This window comes from Cetorhinus maximus, chromosome 5, assembly GCF_964194155.1.
Source record: "Cetorhinus maximus chromosome 5, sCetMax3.hap1.1, whole genome shotgun sequence".
In the NCBI taxonomy this organism is placed as follows: domain Eukaryota; kingdom Metazoa; phylum Chordata; class Chondrichthyes; order Lamniformes; family Cetorhinidae; genus Cetorhinus; species Cetorhinus maximus.
Genome location: NC_135883.1, coordinates 64,090,000 through 64,115,423, shown reverse-complemented (window position 1 = coordinate 64,115,423; position 25,424 = coordinate 64,090,000). Strand labels below are relative to the sequence as shown.

The 25,424-nt window shown below is 39.6% G+C and overlaps 2 protein-coding genes across 8 annotated transcripts in view; one reads left to right on the top strand and one right to left on the bottom strand.

The window, feature by feature from the left end:
- Positions 1–13,700, bottom strand: part of fbxo9 (F-box protein 9) — a 109,561-nt gene extending 95,861 nt beyond the window's left edge. Inside the window, 1 exon segment of the mRNA XM_078541917.1 lies at positions 13,477–13,700. Within this exon segment, the coding sequence (XP_078398043.1) occupies positions 13,477–13,479 (3 nt within the window). The 5' untranslated portion in view covers positions 13,480–13,700.
- Positions 13,701–14,006: 306 nt separating this feature from the next.
- LOC144680674 (serine/threonine-protein kinase ICK-like) overlaps positions 14,007–25,424 on the top strand; it is a 57,866-nt gene continuing 46,448 nt past the window's right edge. For 6 of the 7 annotated variants that reach the window (XR_013576601.1, XR_013576602.1, XM_078541916.1 and 3 more), the window contains exon 1: positions 14,008–14,198. The gene's annotated coding sequence lies outside the window, so the exon portion shown is untranslated. Of the gene's footprint in view, positions 14,199–25,424 lie in introns of all 7 variants that reach the window. The other variant, XM_078541915.1, reaches the window with a different exon arrangement.

The following is a 25,424-nucleotide window of genomic DNA, read 5'->3' as shown; positions in this document are numbered from 1 at the left end:
CTTTTGAGCCAAGGTCATCTCTCATGACTAATGACATCCTTAAATCAATTTAATTTGTATTTGAATAAATTCCATCATGCCCCTTGGGAGCCTGTTCCATAGGCTGACTACTCGCTCACTGAAATATTATGTCCACTGATTAGTTTTGAGTTCACCGTTAAAGTTTTCACTTGAAAATGTCAAAAGTCTCTTCTAAAAGCCTGGGTGTAAGAAATATTCTCTTAGGTTTTGCAATGCAGGTCACTCCCATAAATGATGGGGATCTTACATTTGGGAACGTGTCCATGTTGCTCACATCACACAATGGCCTCCTTCTGTGCTGTAACCACTCAGTCACATATTTAGCTCAACCCTACTTCTCTGTTTGAACAATAGGGAGACAAATAATAAAACACTCAAAGCCCTTTCTTGGCCTAACTTGATTCCAATATTATCTTTCTTTTGGACTACATCTAATTGCAAAAACTGATCTACATTTTAGGTCTTGGTCTAAGGTCTTCATTTAGGTATCTTGTTTTCAAACCTTGCTGGCTGCCCTTCTGTCATGTTTTTCATTCTGCCCTTGAGCAGGGAGGGGGTTGTGGCACTGACTTCCACCCAGTTAAGGATTCACCATGAGATCTGAAACCAGCTCCTCTCCTCTTCCTTCTTTGAGTTGTTGGTTTAAGGTCATATCTCCTACTGTTCTAAGAATGAATGGGATGAGAATTGACCCTCACTGTATCAGCTTGAAATCAAAAGTGAGCAGTTACATGTCAAAAGCTGATTTATATGACATCAGTAAACATTTTGAAAATTAGGGTTTCAAAAAGAGACTGGTGTGATATCACATTTCAAAAACACAACTCAGTCCCAAAATTCTTTCTATGAAAAAACATAAAAGAAGCTTTGATATTTCTGTTTGGTATGATGATAATAAGGTAGTCTGTGCATATGCCGTATGTATTTGTTAGGATGCGTAAGTGGTAGTTAAGCTAACCAAATGATAGAGACTGAAGGAGAAGCATTCTAACAACATTTATTTGGTTGTTTTGGAACATTTGGCCATTGTGCCAGCTCTTTAAAGGAGCTATTCATCCAATTAGTCCCGGTGCCCAACATTTACCCCATATCTCTGTAATTTTTCCCTTTTTAAGTTCAGATACAATTTGCTTTTGAAAGTGAATAAAGTGCCACGAGTTGTTATAGGCTGCCTTTTCTGGTGGGGTAAACATGGCCCTTGGAGGCTACCTTTCTTGTCTCCTTTTTCCCAACACCTTTACTACTTTTGCATCCTGAAAATGACATGTATGACTTCAGAAAACATTTCAAAAGTTTTGGCCTAAAAAGACTGGTGTGATATCACATTTCAAAAACAACTCAATCCCAAACTTTCCTCCCTGAAAAACATAAAAAGTTCAAATTTGGGAGTAAACAAAAATCATCTTACGGAAAATGAGTCAGCCGACAGGGTGACGTGGGGGGGAAGGGGAAGATGATTACGGGTGATGTGAGTGGAGGAAGAATGGGAAGGGGGAAGGACTACAGAGATAGAGCAGGTATTTCAATAGGGAAGATGTAGGGCTATTGATGGAACCAAGAGTATCATAGGCAGTAGGGTGGTAGGAATATGAAGAAAGTTCTTATTAAATTTGTTTATGCAGTACTTCCTTTTCAGGCAGCACATTCCAAATTATTACTTGCTGCATTAATTTTTTTTTCATCTTCCCCTCCCCCGCCCCCTCGGTTATTATGTCAATTATCTTAAATCTGTTGTTACGACCACAGCTGATGTTATTTGCTGAGTAAGCCAGATCCCAGAGGGAAACCTGTCTCATTGATCATAACCTTTATTTTGTATTTTGAAAATTAGAAGAAAAAGCTACTGACCCCAGAAGCATAGAACTTCAGTAACACCTTTAATATTTTAAAACGTTAAAAGATTTATTAAGAAAAAACAACATAAGCACATAAGGTTAAAGATATACATTTGAAACAATCTTACAAAACATTCCCAAATAAAAACCCACTTGGCAACAGCTCCCTTATAGATTTTAACCATAAAAATCCAGTAAGATTACACAAGGCAAAAACTGCTATCGCTTTAGTGAAGGTATACTGCACGGCTTCTCACTATCTTCTACCCTGCTGTGGAAATCCAAAAGAAAGGTTCAGAAAGCAGTCTGTTTCTGAAAACAAAGACTTCCCTGGCTTGAAAACTCAATGGCTGCTTGGAATTCACAACTTTCATATCTTCTCCCAGCACAGATCTGGTCTCAGGACATCTCCTGCACACAGCCACCACAACTCAGCCAAACTTCTTTCCTTAAATATCCTTTTCCCCTTTCATCTCAGGCCCATTGTCCTCAGCACCTCTTTGAGCTTAACTTTCCCAAAATATAAAAATCTTTCCTGTTTTCTTATTTCCTCCACTTTTGGGTCAAATAAAATTTAATAACCTTCCTTGTTTACTTATGAAAACTTTGTAATTTGTAAAAGTCCCTTGTCATTCCTAAACTCCCCTTTGAAATTCAACAGCTGAAAAGTAAAGTTCCTACTTATCGCATAATATAAATTTTACCCAACCTATTTACTTGCAATTCTAACTTCACCATAGCCTCTCATTACAAATGCATGCATCTAGCATGTTTACCCTTTTATCTCTCAGTTCCCACAGGCTTCCCCAAGTTTAATTAATCATGGACAAACACACAGCGCCTTCTTTACAGGATACCAGTATATTCCCAAAAATATTTTAAAAATAACATACATCTTCACACGGTGTCCTCTGGTTACTTGCCAACGGAAACAGATTTTCCTTATTTACTCTATTGAAACTCCTCAATTTTGATCAACTGTATTAAATCTCCTCTAACCTTCTCTTCTCTAAGCACTCCAAAACCAGTTTCTCCAGCCTATTTACATAACCAAACTCCCTCACTAATGATATACCAGTAAATCTCATCTGCATTCCCTGCAAGGTCTTCACGTCCTTCCTAAACCGTGGTGCCCAGAACTGGACATAATATTCCAGCTGGCTAATGATTTCTAAAGGTTTAACTTAACTTTGTTGCTTTTGTATTCTATGCCTCTAGTTAGAACACTAAGGATCTGTATGCTTTTTAGCAGCTTTATCAATTTGCCCTGCCACCTTCAAGGGTTTATGTAGGTGAAGCCCTAGGTTTTTCCGTTCCTGCACTGCTTTTAAAATTGTATAGTTATCACCATGACTTGTGGGCGGAGGTAATGTTTTCATCCCTGTTAGTCTGTTGCCCTATAAGCAATGGCCCGTAACTTCCGCGCTCCCCAGCGTTGGATTGGGGGGGTGCCCCAAAGATGCACTGGTGAATCCCTCTGACAAGTTCCCAGGTAAGGGTTTGCACGGCAGTTGGCCATAAGTACACACTTCTTCTGGACAATTGCGCTGTGCTGGGAACCATCCAAAACTGCGATTTAAATCGCAAACTTCAGACACTTACCTTCCCCTGGCCTGTCAATTTCCCTGGCCCATTAAACTTATCTGCTTTATGGCAGCCAGTGCTGTAAAAAAGGGCCCGTGGCTACCTTGAATACGCTGGATCTGGACTCTACTGAGACCTGCGAGGCGTCTTCCAGGCTCCAAGCAGCTCTGGCAAATGGAAGTGTCAACGTAATTTTCAAGATCGGTTAAGTGGGTGTTTATTTCTTCTAATTTCTGTGGACCAGCACTTTTTGATGCTAGTTGGAGGTTACGGCCCAATATATTTCAAGAACTAATGGATGGATTTCAATGAAACTTGGTACATGGGTAGGGTATGCCCAAGGAAGAACAGATTAGTTTTTGGTGAAGGTGTGGATCCGGATCCCGTAAATTTTAAAGGATCTGTTAACATTGGGAGATAGGGCGAACTGACTTTTTTTGAAAAAAAAGAATGTTGTGGATAGTTTTATTCAAGATGTTGTTGGTTGATTTAGAAATGTTGTATATTGTTTTAGCTTCTGAAATTTGTCACAGCTGTCAAAATGTGAGCAGAGTTTTCAGAGCAGATTATTGAATGTGGATTGGCCTGAAGCCTCCTCAGTGAGATGGACTAAACTCTCAATAAAAAAATCTTTTTCAGCTTTGTAGTTAGAGCATAAACCAGGAAGGGAAAAGCCTCAAGGAAGAGCTGCATTACTGTAATAACGTTGAGTTAACAAAGCATGGCAAAGGTATGCGCCTGTCTGAGTGTCCTCTTCACTTGTTTTGTTTATATTGTCTCTCCTTATTCTTTCTGCAAAATGTATTATTTCTCAATCTTGTGCATGAAATTTCATCTGCCACGTGTCTGCGCGTTTCACCTATTTGTCTATGCTCTCAAGTCTGCTACCATTTTCTCACTGTTATTGACATTTCCAATTTGTGTCATCTGAAGAAACTGTGCCCCCTACATCACTTCTAGGTCCACAATGCTACTTTTGCTTTTTTAAATCAAGTTTTGAAAGTAAACAAAATCTTGTTGCAGGAAATGAGTTGGATGCTGAGTGGGGGTGGGGGAGTAAAACGAGATTATGGGCAACATGAGTGACAGCAGAATGGGGAGGGGGAGGACAACAGAGATAGAACAGATACTTCAATGGGGAAGGCATAGGGCTATTGATGGAACCATGAGCATGGTAGGCAGTAGGGTGCCTTTCCTTTTTTTTTGCCTTGGGGGGTGGGGGTGGGGAGGGGGATGCAATGGATAGTATGGTGTGAAAGTGAATGAGGTGCCATAGACTGCCTTTTCTGCTTGAGAAAACATAGCCCTTGGAGGCTACCTTTCTTGTCGCCTTCGCTCGACCCCTTCACTACTTTTGCATAATTTAGTCCATGAAGATGAGCATTATTTATTGAAAATATGGTTTATGTAAAGATTATTAAAAATTGCAATAATTACAAGAAAATGATTGGACTTACATACATGGTAGAAATTTTTTATGTTTAAAACACTCATGTCAATGTTTTCCAATTGAAGGACTGCACCCATGCAAGATAACTCAGTCTGGCATTCATGGGGGTGCCCAGAACTACCGCTTGCAGATGCAGGCTAATCAATTTTCAGGCTAAAGATTTAGCATGCATCAGTAACTAATACTGACAGTAAAACTACCAATTCATAGAGCGTTCCAGGACCTCTTGATTGTGAGCCCCCACTAGCTCATGCACTCCTGTGTATCAACAAAAAGAAATGGAGATGAAAAACCCCATGAAGCCACTATTAGAAGCAGTTTTGATTAGTTTCATATTTGTTTGCATGAAAACTGAAATACCATGAAAAGGAAACACAATTTTTTGATGAAATTTTGAATTGCAACTGCAATTAGCAAGTGACCGTGAACCAAACATGATTACAACTGATGAGAAAGACTAGCAAATAGTGGGAAATTTGAAAAGGAATGATGCAGAGAAAGACGACTTTTATATATTATATTCCAAATGACGAGAACAGCTTCATTTATTTTATTTACCAAAGAACCCGAAAATAAACAGGATTCATATACACGGTGAAGGAGGATTATTAAAGGAAAACAGAAAATGCTCAGCCAGCATCTGTAAAGAGAGAAACAGAGTTAATGTTTCAGGTCAAACCTTTACTAGCTCTGAATAAAGGTCATGGTCTTGAAACATTAACTGTTTTCCTCTCCAGAGGTGCTATGGGACCTGCTGAGTTGAGTGTTTTTATTTTAAATTTCCAACATTTGCAGTATTTTGCTTAAAGGTTAGTAAAATTTGGGAGGTGGTTCTGAATAAAGGTCCTGATTTAAATAGGCATTTTATGGTAACACCAAGTATTGTTCCAGAGGTGTAAGGCGAACAATGAAATATGCACATGAGTTTCATCTTATCTCAACTTTTGGTCTTCATTACAAATATCCATATTCTTAATAAGTAGACCATTGGAGTAAAGAGCTGCTCGCCATATTACATATGTAAGCATGCAAGTTTGGTATTTATCTATCTGCACTGGGCAAAAACGGTAATGTTTGTCTACTTTCCAGAATCTAATCAAAAACCATAGCCTCTGGGGATCATTATGAATTTCATCCCAAATTCTTTGGTGAAGATGCGAACCCTTCGATATCCGATTACACCACCTGTTGTGGGGTGTTGGTTACATCTCGGTGGGTTTTAATGAAGCCTTCATAGTCTGAAGTAGATTAACTACTAGAACTATTTACAAACATCAAGCAAAGGGTACAATCTCGGAGCTGTCTCCATGCTTAGGTCTACACGCGGCTCTATTCAACACCACACTGACCCCTAGGTGTGGGTCATGTGCTTTCGTACATCAATGTGTGGGCACTCCTAAACTCAGTCCCACATTAACCCTAGACTTGCCAGGCCCTTATAGTACACCACCCTTGCAACTTTGTAACTTGACACAAGAAATATTAAAATTCCCAAAGAATGTTCCCGATGATTTTAGTTTCAAAACTTTGTTTTGTTGATTTTTCTTCTGAGCTGATAAATGTAGTTTATTTTTAATATATTCTTCAGTCTGGCATTCAAACTAGAAAATATGAATTTCACATGTATTATTCAATTTCAGAAGACTTAAAGTCATCTCCATCTCAAACTATTACACTCAAGAAATGTAGTGGTTTCCCTTGATTAAATAGAAAATCTAAAATAGCTAAAAAACCTGAAGTCAAAGTAACCAGAAAACATCATTCTCATTTCCAGCTGCTCGTTTGTGCCATTTGCAGTTGTCTGACATATCAACTCCTTCCTTAATATCTACTTACTCACAGAATAAAAGCAAAGTGCTACAGATGCTGGAGATCTGAAATAAAAACAGAAAATGCTAGAAAAACTCAGGTCTAGCAGCATCTGCGGAGAAAGTCTGTATGACTCTTCTTCAGCTCTGTTTTACTTACAGAGGTTGTTTCTCATTTCAAAAATAGATTCACAGGCTTTGTAGGCTTTCACTGGGACCAAAGAACAGAGTGCTCCATCAACCTTGAGATGGAAATTTTATGTATCTACAATTTTTTTTCAAATTGACTACCAGTTATATGCAAGCTGGTGGAATTTTTTACAAAAAACTGGGAAACCTGGTTAAAGGCAATCAATTTACGAATTTACAGAAGCAGACCTTTCCAAAATTCTATTAACAACAGCCCATTGCTGAGTAAATATGATCAATGTGAGAGCAATTAACAGAGTAAATAAATTGAAGAGTTCATTGTCTCCAGAGCGTCCCAAAAAAAAATTAGGTAATCTCCCAAGGCATTACTCACAGATAACAAAAAACTGCCTCTCTCCCTCGAGCATGGTTTAGCCCTAGACTGATCTTTCTGTTGACATCATGCTCGATCTGTGGCCATGGCTGTACTTAAGTGTTTGGAAGGCTTTGCAACACATATAGTGTCATGAAATCCATTGATCTGTGTGCCCCTGGGTGCTAAATTAGCCATCTGTGGAGATTGTAACATTTAAGTTACAGGATGTTCCAATACTTGTTACATTGGTGCCTGCCTGGTAGCAAGGGTGGGACCCTCTGGGAGTGCTTTGATAGATCCCCTGATCAGTTCAATTGTCAGCAAGCAGTCTTCTTAAGGCAGTCAGTTTTAGGATGTCTGCCAGCCAACAAGTGCCACAGAAACAGGCTCCAACTTAAAGAAAGAGCTGCAAGAAGTAGACTTTAAGTAAAGGGGTTCGTTAGGGCAAAAGTACCCCTTTGGAACAGTGCTGATCTGCCTGTCACGGCCATAGATCTGGAAGTGTGCTTGTACGCTAGTGTTTTGAATGTACTCAGGAATCCAGGGAGAAGGAGCCTCAGAAGGCGAGACTGAAACCCTGAGGTGGGCCATTGTTAAAACCATCCGAGTGGGAGCAACCTTTGGACAGAATTCAGAAGTAAGATCTTCGAAGGTGAAGCTGGGAATCTCTGAGACAGAGCTTCAATGAGATTGTTTGACTTGGTGTTCACTGATGTCTGGGTGGGTTCTTGAGAAATCCATCGACTCTATCTTGGTTGCGTCTGTCATTTACCCTGTAGTGTGGAGTGTTCAACCACAGCGCGTCTGTTAATTCACATGCACTTCATACTTACCCTGAATGTTAGAGCATAAGATATAACTTGTAAATTATTTTATCTTTCTGAACTCGTACAGTAAAGTTTATTTTTGTTTGTTCAAAGCACATGGAATCTTGTGGCTTTATTCCAAAAGCAGGTGTCTTAAATCTCAACCTTCACTTACTTTAAAAAAAAAATGTTGTTGGTCCCTAACCGGATCTCCCCCCACATCCTGGGGTCTGGCCAAGGATCATAACAATAGTAAGAAAGAAACTTGGAGCCAGGATGGCAGGACCTGGAGTAATGAGGGTAGAAGGCTCACTCTCACCCTTCTCACCTCTGCTGCGAGGGAGAAAATAACCTGGATGGAGGGCAAAACACAGTAAACTGTATAAAAGAAATCAATTCCAAATTACATTGCCTGTTTATTTAGCAAGGTGCTCAGAAAATATCAATGCTTGAACTGGCAGAATAAAAAAAATTACAAGGAGGTGATCATTCATGCAGTATCTCTTGAATTATGTTGCTACATAGGCAAAAACCTACAAGTGTACACCTATATTTTATAGACTTGTGTAAGGTATAAACATTGGAAGAGGAACAGATGGCAGAGACACACCCTCATCGGGAACTTATTCTAAGGCTTACTGAGATCAACGGTGTAAACAAGTTATTTATAAATTTCCAGCAATCTACACCATACATAGATCAAAAGAAAAGCTGTGATCAGAGCACAGGACTGCCATTTGAACATGCTGAAGCCATATCTGATATTATTTCCTTTCCTGAAATTATTAAAAGGGGCTACTTTTACAATTTTATTAATTTACTCAAACAAATTTTCAATGTTTCTGCACTATTTTAAAAAGCAATTTCTAACATTACTTTTTACAATAGGCAAACTAATAGGAAAAAAACATCCATACAACAGCTAATCACACCATTATATAATTATTTAATCTAAATCAGACCTTTGGTAAGACACCAAGTAACCCCCATTAATGAAGCAACTTGAGTCAAATTACCACAGATTAAATTTTTAAAAAGTACTTGCCCCGATTAGTTCTGCTGAGGCTAATTTCCAAACCCCGCTGGTCACTTTTAGTTCATTGATCTCTTGCTGCTCGAGTCTAATCTCTCACTACAAACCTGTATTCTTTCAATTTTCACATTCGCTTAACTGCCACAGGAAAAGGCAGGACAGAACAGCTGATCGTTCCACTTTCATAATCCATTACTTAACCTGTTACTGTCTTAAACCAACACTAGTAAGATACCAAACAAGCTTAATCAGTCTCTGGTATTCATCAGCTAAAATTGTTAATTAAAGTCAAAACACATTGTCAGATGAACTGTCTCTCTGATGTGACGTTAAACTGAAGTTCAGTCTGCCCTTTCTGGTGGATGTAAAGGATATCATGGCACAATGTGAAGAGTAGAAGATTTCTCTATACCTCAAACAAGATCACTAAAGTAGAAATATAATTTGTGGTATCTGATGTGTGCAATTTGGTTTCCGCATTTCTTAACAACAATTGTCTGTGAAATAATTTCATTATGAAAGATGCTATATTATTGCAAGTTCCTTCTTTCTTAAATGTTCCAATGATTTATTTTTATTCATTCTGGGCAGCATTTATTACCCATCCCTAATTGTCCTTGTTTGGAGGGCAACCATATTGCTGTCACATGTAGGCCAGGCCAGGTAAGTACAGCAGATTTCCTTCCCTAAAGGACATTAGTGAACCAGATGAGTTCATAGTCAATGATTTCATTCAAATTCAAATAACTGAATTCAAATTCCACCATCTGCCGTGGCGGGATTCGAACCCGCGTCCCCAGAGCATATCCTGGGTCTCTGGATTACTAGTCCAGCGACAATAACATTATGCCATCACCTCCTTCACTACTCAAACATAAGAGAAAAACAATTGACAAAAAGATTAATTCACAACAAACACTGCAATGTTATTAAATTCCAGTTTGTTGAAAATAAAGCCCTCCCCAAATCTGTTGAATAGCTTAGAAACATTGTTATTTTTCACCTATCTCATTAGATTTGCCCTAAACCATAACCTGAGCAAGGAGTAAAACAGGCGGCATTGCTCCTATCAAAGCTACCTCCATTTTAAGCAACCAACATTCGATAAAGTTCTAACAAAATATCTCAACTCAGCAAATTATTTTCTTTCTGACTTCACCAGATGGGTTGTAAAAGACTGGGGATGCATCATGTAGGGAGCCCCAGGAATAGAACATCATTTTTATAATTGGCCATCAATGATCCAAAGTGTTGCGCCATTGAACTAATACAATAACTTGTTAAAATACATACCACTGAAACTGAATTTTAAAAGCTTAGGGATCATAAGCAACAACAAACATTTTTGTAACTTGAAAATTCAGTTCTCATGAAACCTGTTCTTTTGTACTGAAATTGTTTGGTTATAAACAGCTTAATCACATGCTAACTTCTGGACATTATGTTTCTTCTCATTGCCTTGTGTGTGTTCTACTGGGTCTGCATTTACCACACAACACAAACATCAAGTATAGTATCTTATTTGTTCAAGTATTTGCTTTGCTATGGAATACCTTACAGTTTAGGTATAGACTAAAACTTTACTTCTGTTAATATGCTGCACTATTGAAATACAAGAGATCCAACAGTCATATGATTTGCACAGTATATTATAGGAAGGGGTGTGCCTTAATAAGGAGACACTGCATTTCTGCCACTTATCAAACAAAAATACATATTAAAAGTTTCCCCTTCTGAAAGTGGCACAAATAATAGAGAAGTAAGACACAAGAGCTTTATGATAAAATCACTGTTTTGATTACTAATTAGAACAACCCTAAGTCACTTCTTCAGGGAGCTGAGTTTTGATTCAAGAGCAGGTTTATTACACAAGAACAGTAGGCGGTCATTTAGCTACTCAAGCCTGATTGTACATTCAGTTATGTTATGGCTAACCTGTAGCTCCATTTACTCGCTTTTGTTTCATCCTTGGTATCCTAACCAAACAAAAGAAAACTAATCGATCTGTCTGAAAATTCCAAATTGACACAGCATCCACAGCCTTTTGGAGACCAATTTCTGGTTGTCCACTACCCTTTGTATGTGGTGCTTCCTGATTTCACTCCTAAATAGCCCAGCCCTAATATTAAGATCATGTCCTCTTTTCTAGATTCCTTCATCAGTGGAAATAGTTTTTCTGTATCTGTCCAACGGAACTCTTAATAACTTTAAATACTTCAGTTAGATCATTCATTAACCTTATAAACTCAAGCAATTTTAATTGAGCCCTTTAAGCCCTGGAGTCATTCAAACAAATTTACTTTGTGGCTCTTCCAGGGCCAATATACCGTTCCTCAGATTCAGTGCTCAAATCTGAAAGCAGTACTCCAGATGGAGTCTGACCAAGGCTCTGCACAACTAAAGTCAGTTCCTCACTTTTGAATTATGCCTCCCTTACAATAAAGTTCAATATTCCAATGGCCTTTTTGATCGTATTATGAACCTGTGCACTAGCTTTTAGTGATTTGTGTAGTGATCAGTTATCTCCCCTAGAGTTCTTCACTGGACCGCCTTACTTAGACAATGTCTGCACTGTCGCAGCCACAAATGATAGAGGGTCAGCCAAAAGGCTCCTTCATCATCAGTGGCTGCCTTTCCAGAGTCAGCGACAAAGCAATTCAACTATTGATGAACAAGACCATAATCGATCTCTCTCGATCTATAGATCCGTATCGTTAAATGATGATACAATAAAAATGTAACTTCTTCATCATATTAGCCCAATCATCAGGTTAATCACATCCTGGTTCCAGGACAATTTTAATTGCTTTCTCTGTTTCACTGGGTCCGGAAAAAGAATCAAGGAGCAGCATTCTAGGAACATTTGTAGCACCTAGTTAAACACAGGTCTGAGATATCTCAAGTGTAGTGTTTTGAGGAGCAAGATATTCTCCACATAGTGGGGTTGTTAAAAATATTACTGGTTTTGGTGGGTGTGCTGAAGTCACAGTAGTTGATTTCAGGTGACTATTTAGTACTTACAAAATTTGGAAAGTGATCAAATACATCACCAGGTTTTCTGGCATGTTGCAAGTCACCACATAACGTACACTACTTGATAAAATCTGTGCCTATCACATGGTCATACCACATGACCAAATAAAACACCTTTGGGCGAGCCAGACCTTCAGAAATAAACTGTTTTGTCAAAAGAGAGGTGCTTATAATTTTCCTCTATGCACAGTTATAGCAAAGCTCCTTTACTAAACAGCTCAGTAAAAAGGAGTCTTTAAAATTATATAGAAAATATATCTGATTTTCAGACTGCAGCTTTGTTTTGTAACCAAGTGTTTTGGCTGGGTTGTCTATAGGTTTCTACAACATAAAATAAATTTAAACAATTTAAAAGTTAAATAAAAATTAATTTAAAAGAATGAAGCCTAGGTTTCACTATTTCCACATGCACAGAAGTATTTAGATGAGCACTTGAAACGCCATAGCATACAGGGCTACGGGCCAAGTGCTGGAAAATGGGATTAGAATAGATAGGTCCTTGATGGCCGGCATGGACACGATGGGCCGAAGGGCCTGTTCCTGTGCTGAATAACTATGACTGACATCATACCTTACAGAAGCAGTAAATCAGGTGCTGTTCAATGCCCCCATTGGGGATATCTCACTTTCGATCGACAATATCTAAATATTATAAACCTCACTGACAGGTATCAACACCCTCAACATATTCTCTAGTTTTTCCCTCACTTATATCCAATCGGCATGTAAACCGCAAACTGGTTCCTGGACAGACCTAAAATCGAGAGAGTTATCGAGAAGTGAACTCAAGGACGAGGATCTGCAGGAAGGGCCCTGTAAACCCGAGATCTTTCAGATCCCCGTTCTCCTGCATCGCCCAGCGCCCGTTTTGCAACTTGGGCCACACCTGCCAATCCTGCAGGCACACGTTAAACATTAGGACAGGCACTGCAACTAATGCACATCACTTGAAGCAGGCCAGAAACACTCGAACTGCCCTTTACTTCGCTATTTTGTCTTTTAAAAAAAAATCCAGAATACACATTAGAGTTTAAGGGGAGAGACGAATCCGCAGGATTGTCAAATTAAAATAAAGAGTCATTAGAGTGGATGCAGCACAGGAGGAGGCCATTCGGGCCGAAGGTATTCTTGTTTAGACCTTTCCCCCTTGTTTATTGGATGCTCGGTCGCCAAATTTAAAAAAAACAATAATCCCGCATCAGAAATGGTGTGCTGCTGCAGCCCTCTTTTTAAAAAAGCTGTATTTTTTTTTTGCAGCCCAATGATGAACAGCTTGGGGGGGGGGGGGGGGGAATCATCGTGCCTCCCCCAGTTAGCAAACCCGGACACCGCAGTGTCGTCTGTCACCCAAAGCACATCAAGAGAAAGCAGCGCCGCCGCCGCCACTTCAACAACGTTTACCATGCTTTAAAGTGCCTGCGGGCTTCCAGCGCGTAAACAAGGCAAGACGACCGATCGGAGATTATTGCAGTTCTCGGTCGGAGAAGCGAACGACACAGTCCAAGAAAATACGCGCTCTCCACACGGCCGCCATTTCGAGAGCTCGGAGGGGAGTGAAAATCTGTGAGTCACCCTCACCCACCACCAGCACACACAAAAAAAAACGACTCCGCTACGGAAAGCCGGAGGAAGGACGGGGTTGAGGCCAACACCGTTGCGCGCGCATTCAAAGCTGTCTCGCGGGCGGCCGCATGTACAGTACCCGCCCCCCCCACGGCCGAGCCGTTTCATGTCAGATGTGTATTGTGCATGCGCGTCTCCCGTCAAACACTGCTGAAACGGCCCGCCCCCGGGCGCACCTCGCTACCCACACCACCCCCCCCGCCAATCAAATGCACGCACAGCCCCCATTCAATGTACGTCACGCATGCGCCCTGCTGCTCGAGGGGGGTGGTGCTTTGGAGAGAGAGGGGGGAGTGTTAATGGCGGGGGAGGAGCTTCGTCTCCCGGGAAAAGACACATCTGTGCTGCCGCCATGTTGGGCCGAGGCGAACTGCTGGGAGGAGGTCTTGGCTTGTGATGTGTTTATTTCCTTTACCGTTTGAAGATATTATTTCTCACTTTTTTTCTTTTAAAAAAAATAACGCTGCTTCAGTTAAGTGGCCCTGGGCTCCCCGCAAGTGGTAAGGTTCTTTTAAAAAAAATTTCGTTGTCTGTCTCTCCATCATTAACTACTGCCGGGTTGTGTGTGTGTGTTTAAAATCATTCTTCTTGTGACCAAACTTGCACTTCCGTGGCCTTTCGTAAACTTAGTGGGAAAAGAAAATTAACCGGCAAGTCAGCGCGTCAGGAACTTCTGAAAGTGTTTTGAACTGTTGTCAAGTATTTTTCTTTAATTTGCAGTTGTTAACCCAGGGCGCTTCAATTCCTGGCTGAGCTTCTGCTAGCTGTGATCCTGTTTGACAGCCTGAGTGAGAGAAAATACCTCCGAATTTAGCATTTTTTTTGTTCCTTGATTTGGGTTTAATTTTTTTTTCGCCATTTCCCCCTGTTACTGCCTCCAGCTCCTATTTTGGATGAACTCCATCAAAACTAGGGAAGGGGGGTGGTGAGATTATAAATCTGAAGTCAACATAGAAGCTGCAAGAAATACGATGTTGGTATGTGAAAACATTGGTGACCCCTTAAGATGTATGTCTCTTTACCTCCAGTGTTTCTACGTTGTGGAAAGCATTGAGTCAAAAGTCTCGACTTCTCTGGTACTTGTCACAGCCATTCTCTGACCTCAAATGACTTGCATTTATGACTTCAGGAGGTCCCAAAGCGCCTTACAGTCATTCAGACATATTCGAGGTGTAGTCCCCATTGTAATGTAGCAAAATATGGCCGTCCGGGTCCCACACGCAACAATGCAACGTCCAATTTAGTTGGATTGGGAGATGAATGCTCTTAAAACAGAGCCATAGGATCTCTCTTTTACATCCACCTGAAGACAAATGAGACCTTCATCCTCCGCAATTATCAGCTCATTCGAAGCGACATATCTTATCCTCATCTATATTGTCCTCCATTCCCATCCTCTTGCCCTCTTCAGTACTGCCAGCCTCCAATAAGTTGATGTAAGAAATCTTATTCTCACTTTAAAATCCCTCAATTGCTTCATCCCATCTTAACTTGATCTCTTTATTTCCTGGTAGTGATTCTCTGCTTCTCCAAAACTGGATTTTTGTTGTTCGTTCTTTGTAACCCTCCATCTTTCTGCCTTGTCCACCATCACTACTTTTAAAATCTGCTGAAATCTTTCTTTCTTTCACATGCCCTCATATTTTGACATGTCTTTCTGCATGTGAAGCAAGTTGTTGAAAATCAACCTATTCTCTTGTGTAGCAGTGAGTGAATTGTTTCTCCTGTGTATTTTTGAATAGTAAAACCCCTGGGTTTTGTATTTGAATTTGCTTCAAGTTGAATAAATTTATGAATATAATTGTTTGTAGAGTGGTATAGGAGACCTAGAAAAATCAAAACATTGTCATGAGATGCAAATGAATTGAGATTTCATATTTAATGTGTTCTTGTGGAAGTATGTAACATTTTGTATTACTTCTATGCCAGTTGTTTGAGCCAATGGTTCAGGAGTTCAAATAGTGTACGTCATTTATTGATCCCTATTGAGTCATCTGATGCTTTTCAAAAAATAACTATTTGCTAATGAATGCAGGTGTGAAAACTGTAGTTGTGCTTGAAGACAAGTCGATGCTTCATACGTTCACTTGCCTACATTCTTAATACAAGGGTAATGGAGTCTTAAATAAAATGTATTGGCGATGGTTGGCATTTTATGTTAGTGATTCTTAATGTAAACATGAGTATTCAAACAAACCAAAGGTTGCTTAGCAGCCAGTTATTTGAATGCTCTTGTATGTTAGTACAGTTTATCCTTTACAGAACCGGTAAGCTAAATTCAGTGCCAGCTTCTAAATTGTTTAAATACCCTATTTGAATAAATCAGAAAACAAGTGAATTCACTGTGCCTTAATAGATACAATGTGAAATATTGAACATATTACCTTTATAATGGTAATGGAGATATTCCATTATTTCCAGTAATTATAAAGATGATTTTGAAAATGGTGTATTATGTAAATTGTTATTTGGGTTTAGTTTCAAAAACAAGTCACAAAGTTGTCATCATGCACACTTAGCGTACTAGTACCTATGCTAAAGAAAACATTGCCGAAGCCAACAAACTTGATTGCTCGCTTACATCTTTGTGTGGTGTTATTAATTTTGTTAGGCTTTACCCACTGAGAGTAGCTCAATTGACAATAGTATGACACGCTAGCATTACTAGCTCAATACTTTTTCTAGACTCTGAGCAAATTTGGAAAGACATGATGTGCATTTACTATGCTTTAGCCCAAGTGCAGTGTGCAAAAAATTCACATGGCCGCCATAATGCTTTTTTGAAATCCTTGCATCAATGCAGTTTCACTATTGTATTACAATTATTTGGTACAGATTTCAAAGGTATTACAATTATTTGGTACAGATTTCAAAGGGAATTGTGATTTCAAAGGGAAGTGCATTTAAAGTTTTCGATGAATGAACAGAATCTGCAATCGCACTTAGCCACTTGTTATCTAATAGTATACTGTATTTTAGCAAGTTAAGTAAATATTTTTGTTTGGCTCCCTGCTGTCAGTAATTATTACATTGTCTTGGGAAAGAATCCTCTCCATCTACAAAGCCCTGTTAGGATATTCTGAGGTATACCAGGATCAGTGGAAATATCCAATGGTTCAAGGTTGGAGTCATTCATACACATTTTAGACATAAAATAGCCTTCCAAAACCTTCAGAAATGATTTACGTTTATAGCTTGAGTAAAGAGGAAATTGGAAATGAGGATAATTACAGATGGCAAACACTACGCCAATACATTTCAGTACAGTAAAATGTTAGAAGTGAGAATCCTGAAGGTTGGCAATAGGATCAAAAATGAGCATAAAATAATTAGTATACTTGAATCATTTTCTCCAAGTTATTCAGTAGGATGTATACTAGTAACACCAACCATAATTGGGGATAATCCAAGTAGAATTAATGCCTTGGACCTCCATCTTAGTGATGTCATAGGTAAGCTTAAAGGATTCAAAATAAACAAATCCCTGGGGGATATATGCACTTAGTGTACTGAAGTTGCTTTCACCATGCAGGAATGCAACTGGAAGCAGATGCTGAATTCTCCTCTATCAGCTCCATTGTGGAAAGGAGATAAGATTCTGGGAATCAATGGGATATTAGACTCATACATCTATCACTGTGTAAATATTCTGTCAGATCAAGGGCACTAATTTTATGAAGTAAGCACAGGAAGCCAATCTCTATTTGTTATCTGGGCCTCCACAGTACACAGCAAAATGCAAGGGATAAGATTGGATAACCCCAAAATTGTGCACCACAGTCTCCATGCCACATTAGCCTGCGCTTGTTCCAAGTGATGCAGGCAACCTGAAGAAAAAATTCTACTCTTGTAGTTAATCTTGAGTGCCAGAGAAGTTGACTGGCAGTAATTAACATTTACCACATTACATTGGTACATTAGACTCAATGATTTGACTGAACTTTCTGCGGTGACTTTACTTCATATTTTACAGTCCAAGGGCAGGAACTTTGCTGCTCAATGTAATTGAATGGGAAACCAGAGGGCAAAATACTATTTTCACAAAGTTAATGGTGAATTGTACATCTCTGATAGCTTTTAAAATTTTGTTTAGTTGCGCATCGGCCCTTACCATTGCTGTAGCATTTGCATATAGATAACGGTGAGCACTAATAGCCTTGCTGTTAGTTCGAGTAATTTTGAAGAAATTGAGTACAATGTCCCGCATTTTGGCACCAGGACACACGCACATTCAAGTCGGAAGTGAGTATGAAGAACAGCCACAAAGCTGATTCATATGTGAAGATAAGCTAGAAAAACATGGGCACTTTTAGTCTTGAAAGGTGCAAGTTAAAGTGACTTCATTAAAGTATAAAACGACACTGAGAACTGCAAATCCAGAGTCTTGTGTTCAAATGAGCAAAATACATATTGGGATTGGTGTTGGGATTCTTCACACAAAAAAGTGATGAACATATGAAGTAGATCTTCAGGTGGGATAAAAGTTCTGGAGTCATTCATTTTGGGAAGAATTGAATGCTTTGTTTGAAGGGGAGAGAGACTGTATGTTATTTCCATATGGATTGCCTGGAATGGCTGAATAGCTTTCTATTGAACTGAATTTGGATGATATCCAAATCTAAGGTGATGTGTACATTTTATGCCAAATGTGTATGTAAGTTGTGCCAACTTCACTGCCAACAACTGAAAATTCCCAACACCTGTGTGCTTATTGTTATGGTTGGGAAGTGCCAGTTGTAGCTCTGATAATTACCTGCAGAAGGGCTTTAAGAGCACCAAAAATATACAAAATATTTTGCTTGTCATCTTGCCCAGTGAGTTGTGTTTCATGTGTGGTAGCAAGCATCAAAGATCACCATTGCAGTTACCGCAGCTTTATTTTTAAACACTTATTATCCATAATATGCAGAAGTGATGTGCCAACACTTTTCAACTTTCAAACAATGCTGTGGAAACTATACAGTTGCCTTCCTTCAAGTAGTGAAATTTACATTTAGTAATGTAATCTGAACTATTCTGTAGTTTACACATTATTTAACATGCAACTACTACTTAGAGCTATCTGTGTTCTGGAATTGTAATTTTACTACTGATATTAGAATAGGTGAATGAAGGCTGCTGGAATGTACAGATGGCCATTTTCTTTCCAAAACCATTTATACATGTTTGTATAGCACAACTATTTCCTACAGAAATGAGCACTTTTTACAATTTTCTATACAAAATTTATTGTTTTTGTGGGTAATGGATGAACAGGATATAATGAGATAAGATGTGGATAGTAGAGTTCTGGATGAATTGGACTTTGCAGAGGGTGGAATCCAGTAAGAAGATTGTATAAGAAGTCAAGCTTCAAGGTGTTGAGGACTTGGGTAAGGATTTGAGCATTTGAAATAAAGTAGAGAATGCAGTCTAATGTTCTAGTCACACTAAAGCATATCTGTAACTGATGATACAAATTGTTCAATAGGGGATTTGCCTAGTAAATCTTGCTGGACATAAAACACTCCAGTCTGTAATTTTTCTTTTATTGTATATAAAGTAACTGCACAAGTATGCTGAGGATTTGCAACTGACATTTTCCAAAATGCTAAGTATAAATAATAGTTCCTTACCCAAATTGTACATTGTACTATAACTCCAGGCTTCAATGCAGTTTTAGAGTGCAACAGTTTGTAGTGTTAGTGCAATGTAGAATGTCAAGAAATTTAAGAAAATAGTGTTAGTAGGTTAATACCTCCTGTCACATGGACTAAGCTAACTGATTATACCTTAGAGGATTAGGTTTAGATCATCTTGACCAAAGCTGAATGGCTTATGTAAATAGGATATTTTGTGTTCTGTGACACAATAGAAGAACAGTGGAGCTACAGTGCAAGGCAATACTTTTACATTGCAGAAATTACAAATTTACTTGGGATAGTAAATGCCTGGCAGTTGGCTAAAATTCATCTAATATTGGAAGTCTGGTGATAGAAGCTCAACAGATTTTTTCCAAGTGCAATAAAGGCAGTACAGTGTAAGTGAAAGCACAGGTAATGACATGGCAGAACTTTACCTCTTCTGTGGTTGAATGAAGAAACATGGTAGCGCAATACCACAGTTTCTCTTGTCATTTTTGTAGATATACACATTGAGGCATGTGCTGTACCCCTGTTGGTTTCTTCAGTTGATATGATGAGCTCACTGCCACAAGTGGTGAAAATCATAGACACCAGAGCAAAACTTGCATCTGTATATGCACGGTCTCATCAGTTGGAATGGAGCATCATTGGAGACTTTCAAAATCAGCAGTGGGGTAAAGCAGGGCTGTGTCTTGGTGCCAACTTTCTTTGGCATATTTTTCTCCGTGCTGCTATTGTAATCTTTCAGTGACTCAAATGAGGGTGTCTACCTGCATGCCAGAGCCAATGGCAGGTTGTTCAACTTGGACTGTGTGCCAAGACCAAAGTCCTAATTCACGAGTTGCTGTTTGCTGATCGCGCCATGTTGATATCCCACACTGATGTTCACTTGCAACAGCTTATAGATTGGTTCCCCCAGGCCTTTAAGGTGTCTAGACTGAATCAGCATCAGGAAGACCAAGTTATGGGCCAGGATGTAGAGACTCCACTTTCCATGAACATTAACAATCCTATCCTGAAGGTCGTCAACAGCTTCACATACCTTGGATCAACAGTTACCAGTAACCTGTCCCTTGGTGCCAAAATCGGCATCAGGCTTGCCAAGGCCGCAGCTGTAATGTCAAACTTGAGAAATTGAATGCAGACCAACAGCAAACTAACCGAAAATACAAAGCTCCTTGTATACAAAACTTGTGTTCTTGGCACCCTCCTTTACAGTAGCGAGGCATGGGCAACTTATGCAAGCCAAGAAAAATGGCTGAACAGTTTCCACCTCTGCCTCAGATGAATATTAGGCACCTGGCACGAAAGAGTGCTGAATATGGAAGTACACCAGCTTGCAGCGATCCCCCAGCGTGTTTGCCCTGTTGAGTCAGCGGTGACTCCATTGGCTGTAAGCTGAATGAATGACGGCTGAGCCCCCAAAGTCATGGGCCGGGGTTTTCTGGTCCTGCCTGCCATGAGAGCGGAAATTTCCACCCAAAGTCAACGGACCTTTGCGTGGTCTGTCAAATTTTCCGCCCACCCGCCATGGGCATGACTGGAAAATCCCAGCTATTCTCTATGGTGAGCTTGCTATGAGCACGAGACCAACAGACCCATGTCTGCAATACAAGGATGCCTGCAAGCCAGACTTCAAGTTGACCAGGATCGGAGTCGATGCATGAAAAGTTGTCGCTGCTGATTGGAATGCCTGGAGACAAGCAGTCAGGAAGGGCATGGGAAAAGCAGAGGGCAAAAATGACCAGATGGTAGAAAAGAGCCCACCGCAAGGAAAAAAAAACATGAGAGTTAACCCCAGATCAATGCTATTCATCTGTGGCTGCCACTCACTAATTCACCTCTTCAGCCACAGTGGACGATCTTCAGTACAGAAGTGATATACAGTCTGGGGGCAGTCTATTGTCTCCCGAGATGGACAGATGTCAAGTAGTGCTTTTAATGTAGAAAAATATGTTTCACAGAGATAATCATCAAAAGTAGATGCTGAGCCAAAACAGGAGACATTCAAGAGGGCTGACCATGAAGAGTGAAGTAAATCTTGAAGGAGGATAAGGAGGCAGAGGGCTGTAAAATAATTTTAGCATGTGGAACCTGGGTGCTGAAGGCACTGCCACCAATGGTGTGGTAAAAGGAGAGGATACAAAAGCTGGAGTCAGAGCCATGGATAATTTCAAAGGGCACAGGTTTTGTGGGGGCTTAAAGAGAGCGACAAGGCCAAGGAGGGCTTTAAGTGCAAGGATGAGATGTTCTGGAGCTCTGAGGCAATGAGTGCCCATACAGACCATGGTGATGGCTGAGAAATACTTGGTGAATGTTAGGATATGTGAAAGTGTTTTGGATAAAGTGAAGTGTATAGATGATGGGAGGCTGGTCATGGGATCATTGGAGTAGTCAAGTCAAAGTGACAAAGGCATGGATGAGGATTTCAGCAGCAGATGAACTGAAACAGTGGTGGAGATGAGTGATATTGTGAAGGTGGAAGGATGCTGCCCTTGTAGTGGAGACAATTTGACTAGAAACTCAGCTTGGGTTAAATAGGATGCTGAGATTGCAATGTATCTGGTTCAGTCTGAGGTTGTGGCTGTAAAGAAAGATGGAGTTTGTGATGAGGATTGATGACCGAGTATCTGACATTTTGATTACTTAACTGGAGAAAATTGTGACTTGTCTGAAATGGGATATTAAAAATAGCCTGTGTTGAAAGGAGTGGTGGTGAGGTAGAGCTAAATTTTGTCACGAGGAGTAGCGTATAGATGTGCAAAAAGTTGAGGGTAGATCTTTGGCAAACTCCAAGGTGACTGTTGAAGGGCATGAAAGAAACCCTTGCTAAGCATGCTCTAGCTATGCTCGTATAGGAGAGAATGGGCCAAGCAATGACAATAACCCTAAGTTGGATCAAGGTTGGAGAGTACTCACAAGGAGGATAGCGTGGTTTATTTTGTCAACAGTTAGAGAGGTTTTTGAAAATCTTAACTGAGAGTTTTGAACCTATTTGAGTTACATAACCCAGGATAGAGTTGAGATACAAATCAGCCATGATCCAATTGAATGGCAGACCAACTCAAGGTGCCGAATGACCTACTCTTGTTTGTATGCTTCTATTATATGTGGAGTAAAATGATATGGGCCTCACTCATGCCTTGCTTCAATTTTCCTTGTGCACTATACTTTCTCCCGAAAGCTATGGTTCATTGCTGAATGCTTCAAAGCTGTTACTTAGAACCATAGAACACTACAGCACAGAAAACAGGCCATTCGGCCCTTCTAATCTGCACCAACTGAGGATAGTAGCACATGGAAGCATGAAAAAATAGTGTGGAATCATGCTGTGCTTAGAATATGAATCTGAATGCATATGAATCTGACCGTATTTCATAGTCCAGAAAACAACTTTGTTTCATAAGTTTTAGAGCCAGCTGGTAGGGAGGGTTGTTGCCCAGTTGTGCCTTCAGTCATTCTACTTTGCAGCTGGTTGGTATTTGGACATTTTTCTTTCTTGCATACTTTTGCAGAAACCTAGTTGAAGAAGTTATTTTAAAAAAAATAGTTTCTCATATTGCGTGGTGCGAGTATTCACACTTCCAGTAGTTATATTGGTTGCACTCTCACTTCTGAGTCAGATGGTCATTGATTCAAAGCCCACTCCATAGGCTTAATCACACAGTTTAGACTAATAATTCAGTACAATGCTCAGTGAGTGCTACACTGAATGAGACATTAAACGAAAATACCTTCTGCAGTCTCTCTCAATGTAAAAGATATTGTGCACTATTGTGTGGGAAATATTTATTTCTTAACTAACATCACTAAAACATATAATCCAGCACCTGGTTGTTTTTCTACATTAATAGCTACAGCAATAAACTTAATTGATTTTAAAGTTGTTTAAAGAGGTTGTGAAAGACACAACATAAAAACAAGTTCTTTCCTGCCAATGCAGTGGGTGATATGGAAAAGGGAAATATTGTTACTAGCATGTAAGTCTTGGGAGTGGCATTTGCTTCCCAATCCCAATTGCCAGAACTCCAAGTTGGCCCAAATGTTTGCTTTGACAGGGATTTGGGTGATGTCCTGGCTGAACTTGTATGTTTAGTTTTTCAAAGTAACATGGAACTCTATAAAATGATCATTTTCCTATCTGATGTGCTTTTGGCATAATGAGGATAGAACTTTCTCATGCTAATCAGTTTTCAAAAATTTTGATGGCGACTAGTTATCTCATCTACTTACATCTTTTGTGTGCAAGAGATGGGGAGAGGCAAGCAGATTAAGCGGTTTCTTTTTTTTAAAAAGAAACTAAGTTGAGTTTTGAAATCAAGCAAATTCTCTTGAAACAGTAGGAGAGGCGTATAGTAGAGAAAGTGGCAGAGGAACACAGGGAGAAGGGCCTCTGGCATTTTTGAGCATAGCCTGTATATTGTGTTAAGAATAATGGTGAGGCATTTTGTGTTAAGGTGAAGCTAACAGTGCTATGATGGAGTAAATCTGTCACCAATTTAGCATGTGCACATATGTAGGTAAATGTGGAAATCCAGAAATTGCTGTTTGATTTGCCCTGTTCCTCCAAAAGCTGTGCTGCACTGATACCTCATCGACTAAACTCTGCATTGAAATCCATGGAAGATCATGAAGTTGTACTTAGTGACTGGTTACATGCTAACCACGCCAGAAAAAGTTAGGATGGGTGGATTCAGGTGTGAGTGAATTTTCAACAGTGTGATGAGTATTGCTGAAAAAAGAGGCTGTCAGAGCTTTTTGTCTTGCACTCATCAGGGCAGAATCGCAAGAATACCAAATTTCAAATGGAACACAATACTGCATGAGAAGATGGTGCTGATTGGTTGACAAGTAGATTCTGCTAAAGGTCTTGCAATGGAGAATGCATCAGGGAACACTAACTGCTAAACTTTTGTTTAAATTCAAACCAGGCAGGTCAACTCTGGTCAAGGCATTGTTATGAGGAATGAACCAGGAAATGGCTGTCCCCCAAGATTTTATTTAGTTGTAAAGGGTGCAATGCTTCGATATATTCTTTGTTTGTGAAGGACAGAGTCCTCAGTGTAAATATATACAGCATCTAGCACATGTAAGTGAGCCACACTCTGAGCCTGACCGATAACCTTAAGTTGATTGTTAGCATTATTCTTAAACAATTCTGATTGTTTAGTAAGTGACGTCGAATTGCGGAATCACATCTAATGTTGGACACTACTCTGAGTTTTGCAAGCATGGGCTGGTTGAGTACAGTCAGTGCTTTACATGTTGCAAACAGCCGAAGGGACATGCTGTTTCATACAATCCATCAGTCATTGGGATGTGCAGCCTACATACCTGGCATCTCACCGGCACTGAAATTCATATGCCACATTACTCATATTCGTGTTGTAGGCAGAAAGTCGTTTCAGCTTGACAGCAGCATCCTGCTATTGGAGAATACCACTCATGTTGCTAATGTATAGTAGCAGTGTGAAACGGCTAGCTTCACCTGTTGCTAAAATCTTTTGGGACACCTTTCCCTTCCAGGGTAATCTGAGGTAGACTGGGCACTTCCAGGACTGAAAGTTATCAAAATTTAATTTATTTATATATTTATAAAATTAAAACTGTTAAAATCACATTAGATGCGATTCTGCGATTAGACAACAATTGAAAAGGTATTTTCAACAATACAATACTTTTCAGTTCTGTACTACCAAGCAACTAAGTGTAATCAGGCTTGATTATAGCTAAGCAACCTCTCTGTCATTGAAAATTAAATTTTACGGATGTGAGGTTATGTACTTCAAAATTTAATTATTGGAGATCTTAATTTCTGTGCTTAAACATTACAATGAATTAAATATTCTAATCTATGCTTCCTGGTTTAACACTACCTCAGTGGGGGTTCTTTAACCTTAGCTTGCCCTGATCTGAAACCACATTCCCTGTAGGGGGCAGTGTTCTGGATCAGACACCTGATTACATCACCAGATTGCCATTGAAAAGCCTTTTTAAAAAGTCTGTGGCCAGCTGTGAATATAGTGAGTGGCGAGTGCCATTCCCTCATTGACCATGAAACCTAGGCTATTATTCACAAATTAATAACATGCATATATTTAA